This window comes from Sinocyclocheilus grahami, unplaced genomic scaffold, assembly GCF_001515645.1.
Source record: "Sinocyclocheilus grahami isolate Dianchi unplaced genomic scaffold, SAMN03320097.WGS_v1.1 scaffold2515.1, whole genome shotgun sequence".
Classification (NCBI taxonomy): Eukaryota; Metazoa; Chordata; class Actinopteri; order Cypriniformes; family Cyprinidae; genus Sinocyclocheilus; species Sinocyclocheilus grahami.
Genome location: NW_015507694.1, coordinates 27,943 through 32,556, shown reverse-complemented (window position 1 = coordinate 32,556; position 4,614 = coordinate 27,943). Strand labels below are relative to the sequence as shown.

The following is a 4,614-nucleotide window of genomic DNA, read 5'->3' as shown; positions in this document are numbered from 1 at the left end:
AAAAGGTATTAAATTTAACTCCATGTTTCCTGTATATACCCTGTTGCAGTATATTGTGATAATTGTTCATACATTCTGAATCATAATAATTGTTAATTAATGTATTGCAAAAAAAAAAGCATTATGCAGACTAACTTTATTCAAGTATATTTTAAAGTTGTTTTATTAATGGTTTGTTCCTTTCAGATGCCGTTGGTGGTTCATCTTCTGATGGAGATGAAGAAACAGTCTCAACCTCAAAAGAGCAGCTGAAGACCAAGAGTTTCTCCTGCGCCACCTGTGGAAAAACACTGAGTTCAGAGGGTCATTTAGCGAGACACGAGAGAAAACACACAGAACAGAAAGACTTCAGCTGTAAGATATGCAACATCAGCTTTACTACCGCAGAAGAGAGGAGACTTCATTCAAAAGAGCACAGCATGAAGAAGGAGTTTCACTGTGCACAGTGCGGGAAATTGTTTTTAATTTATTCTAAACTACAAGTTCACATGAATACACACCGTGAAAAGTCTTTCCACTGCAGCGAATGCGACAAGTGTTTCAGCAACAAAGGAAGTCTTGATGCTCATAAGCGAATCCACACGGGAGAAAGACCGTACAAGTGTCCTCACTGCGAGAAGACCTACAACCACAGAGCTCATCTGAGGACACATATGCGTTTGCACACCAATGAGAGGCCGTATCAGTGCAGTGAATGTGGGAATACCTTTACAAACTCAGGCTCTCTAAAGTCACACCGAAGTATACACTCTGATGAGAAACCGTTTCAGTGCAAATACTGTTACAAACGATTCCGTCATATTTCTAGTCTGAACAATCACGATAGGACTCACACCGGAGAGAAACCGTATCTGTGTTCTTACTGCGGGAAGAGCTTTTCTAATCGAACTCATTTTAAAGAACATAAGCGAGTCCACACTGGAGAAAAACCATATCAATGCAGCGTTTGTGGGAAGAGTTTCCGTAGAGGTGTTACTTTACAGATGCACACATTGATTCATACCGGAGAACGACCGTTCAAATGCTCACAGTGTGACAAGACGTTTGCTCGATCAGACGTCCTGAAGGTCCATCAGCGAGTTCATACAGGAGAGAAACCTTACTCCTGCTCCATCTGCGGCGAGAGATTCGCTTATTTAGGTAGTTTTCAGACCCACCAGAACAAACACGCTAAAGAACAAACAGCAGTTGCTTTCATCATTCATGCCATGTGATATATGACCGTACACATGATTACAATTTAAGACATGCACAATATAATATACAATATTATCTGAGCAGCGTTCATAGTGTGGATATTTAGTCCAGCATCACTGAGTGATTTCACTGTTTGTACAGGATTACAGACCAGAGTGTGAGTCATTTTTGTCATATACTTTGAAACTATTTTCATTTATGGAGCAAAAGCATGAACTATTGGTTAAAGTCTGATAACGGTCATTAAAGGATTTCTAGGCTTCAGAAAGGGTCAGTTATTGTCACGATGCATCTAAATGGGCTTAACTTAGGCTTTCTCAAGCACTATATATCATTTCAGGTTTTATTTTGGGTAAACTATGTCCCAGACATATTTTCGTGCAAGTCACTAAATTAGTGCTAAAGTAGCAACTTTAAAACCAGCAATTTCTTAAACTCACGTAAATTATTTCTGACACAGCTGTACAGTTCATGTCACTAATATCAGCGCTTTTGCTGAATTATTTCATTACATTTACATTTAGTCATTTAGCAGATGCTTTTATCCAAAGCAACTTACAAATGAGGACCATGGAAGCAATCAAAAACACCAAAAGAGCAATGATATACAAGTGCTATAACAAGTCTCAGTTAGCTTAACTCAGTACACGTAGCAAGGGTTTTTTAAATAATATAATAAAAAGAAAACAGTTAGAATAGAGCAAGCTAGTGTTAGCGGTCTTTTTTGCTTTTGTTAATTGTATAATAAATGAAAAGAAAACAGATAGAATACAAAAAGATTAGAAAGCTAGAGTTAGTTTTTTTTTTTTTGTTTTAAGAATAGAATTAGAATAGAGAGTGCTAGAGTTAGAGGGTCAAATAAAGATGGAAGAGATGTGTTTTTAGCCGATTCTTGAAGATGGTTAAGGACTCAGCTGCTCGGATTGAGTTGGGCAGGTCATTCCACCAGGAGGGAACATTTAATGTAAAAGTCTGTGAAAGTGATTCTGTGCTTCTTTGGGATAAACAATAAAGCGACGTTCACTTGCAGAGTGCAAGCTTCTAGAGGCACATAACTCTGAAGTAATGAATTTAGGTAAAGGGGTGCAGAGCCAGTGTGGTTTTGTAGACAAACATTAATGCCTTGAATTTAATGCGAGCAGCTATTGGTAGCCAGTGCAAATTGATAAACAGAGGTGTGACGTACATTCTTTTTGGCTCATTAAAGATTAATCTTGCTGCCACGTTCTGGATTAATTATAAAGGTTTGATAGAACTGTCTGGAAGACCTGCCAAGAGAGCATTGCAATAGTTCAGCCTGGACAGAACAAGAGAAATATTTCATATGGAAAACATTTTAAACTAGTCATTATGTGTGATTGTTGTGGTGCCCTACCATTTTCATGCAATCAGGGGCGTAGCAGCCATTTTAAAATGGGAGGGGGGCAGCTGTCAGGTGATGTGACCCTCATGTTCATATAATAAATTCTAATAGAATACCAATTGGCGTTTCTAGTGGCAATTTTGGGAACATGCCATGAAAGCTAACAGGAAACCAATTTTTGTGAAATCATACTCAAATTTGAAAAATAACTAAATATTTCATATGGAAAACATTTTAAACTAGTCATTATGTGTGATTGTTGTGGTGCCCTACCATTTTCATGCAATCAGGGGCGTAGCAGCCATTTTAAAAGTGGGAGGGGGGCAGCTGTCAGGTGATGTGACCCTCATGTTCATATAATAAATTCTAATAGAATACCAATTGGCGTTTCTAGTGGCAATTTTGGGAACATGCCATGAAAGCTAACAGGAAACCAATTTTTGTGAAATCATACTCAAATTTGAAAAATAACTGCAGGACTTGGGACTTTGAGACCACTGTGGACATATATACTTTATTTTTATGAAATAAACTCAACTCTCAACTCAACCTTTACTTATGAAGCACCTTTCAAAACCATAAAAATGGACCAAAGTGCTGTACACAAGCAGTATATAATAAAGATTAAAAAAAGAAAACATTAAAATATAAGAACAAAACAAAAAATAAAAGGCATTCATTCACAATTGTCCTGACCAATCAAATGCCGAAAGCCTGATAAAACAAGTAAGTCTCTAAGTCCTTTTTAAAAATGTCCATGCTTGATGAGGTTTTTACAGATAATGGCAGAGCATTCCAAAGTGCTGGAGCCACAACAGAAAAAGCGTGATCTCCACTCCGCCTCAGACGAGATCGTGGGACAGTCAAAATCAAGCTCTGAGAGGAGCGCAATAGTCGATGCAATTGGTAAGGGACCAACATATCCCTTATGTACTCAGGAGCCTGATCATGCAGAGCTATATAGTCCAGATGATATGTGAAAATAATGTTCACTGTACACAGAAAAATCAGTCCAGTTCTGGAAATAATGTATGTTGGCAGGGATTGTTTGTACAGACTGATTAATTAAACATATTAATGATGGTTTATAAAACGAAGAGTTTGAAGGGCTGTCAATATACACTTGTAGTGAGTGCTGAATTACAGCAGAGGGGAGCAAATCACCATTACACTGCGCTATTCACCTTATTTTTAACATAAGAATATTTGTTGTGTTTGAGACGTACGGTATCAGTTGATTCCAGTTATTTTACCTGTACAAAAACAGACTTTATGTTGCAAAGTGTTGATTTATGGTGACCTTACAACCCAGTACGTCTGTGATTATTTGCATGTACTGGGATAAAAGTTTATAGTTCGGATATAAACTCTGATGTGTACGGTAGCGATTAAAATAGAGTAAATCACCTTTTGAAATTAAGTTGACACTTCAAATAAAGATTTATCGATTACATTTTTATGCCAGTAGGTGGCAAAAAGGGGCTGTTAAAATGTATTTCTTTTTAATCATTCATTCAAGAGATTTGTTCAAACAGGGACTTGCAGAAGGGGGGCTTTGGGGGCTCAAGCCCCTGCCCTTTTTCAAAATGATTCAAAAATGCCCCTCGCAGACAAATAGCAATGATTCAATAAAACGAAATGCATTTGAATTATAATTAACATGACAATGTGTACAACACAGTAACACAGTTATAGTTTTCAAACATATAAATTGCATAGGCTAATTGTTTAACAAACAAGCCCAAGTATGCATGTGCTGCATCCAATCAGTCATCACAACGTTACTACACACACACACACACACACACACACACACACTGCAGAGGCGCTGGTGCTGATGTAAACGTCGACAGCCGCACTTATCACGAGGGCTCAGCAGACAGACGTTATGATTCACGAGTGACAAGTTTTTAGCGTGATAAGTTATAACGTATCTGATTTTGAATGTAGTATGACTGTATATTCACGTAATCACAATGTCTAAATATAAGTTAAAGATTGGGAGAGTGACTCAAGTCTCAAAACATGAATTATTGTGGAGTGAGATGACACAA

The 4,614-nt window shown here is 37.6% G+C and overlaps 1 protein-coding gene across 1 annotated transcript in view; it reads left to right on the top strand.

The window, feature by feature from the left end:
* The window catches only part of LOC107575222 (zinc finger protein 664-like), a gene marked incomplete at its 5' end in the record, with an annotated part of 6,397 nt that extends 4,962 nt beyond the window's left edge, over nucleotides 1-1,435 (top strand). Inside the window, one exon of the mRNA XM_016261627.1 lies at nucleotides 187-1,435. Coding sequence (XP_016117113.1) covers nucleotides 187-1,214 — 1,028 coding nt within the window. The remainder of the gene's footprint in view (nucleotides 1-186) is intronic.
* Between the last annotated feature and the right edge of the window lie 3,179 nt (nucleotides 1,436-4,614).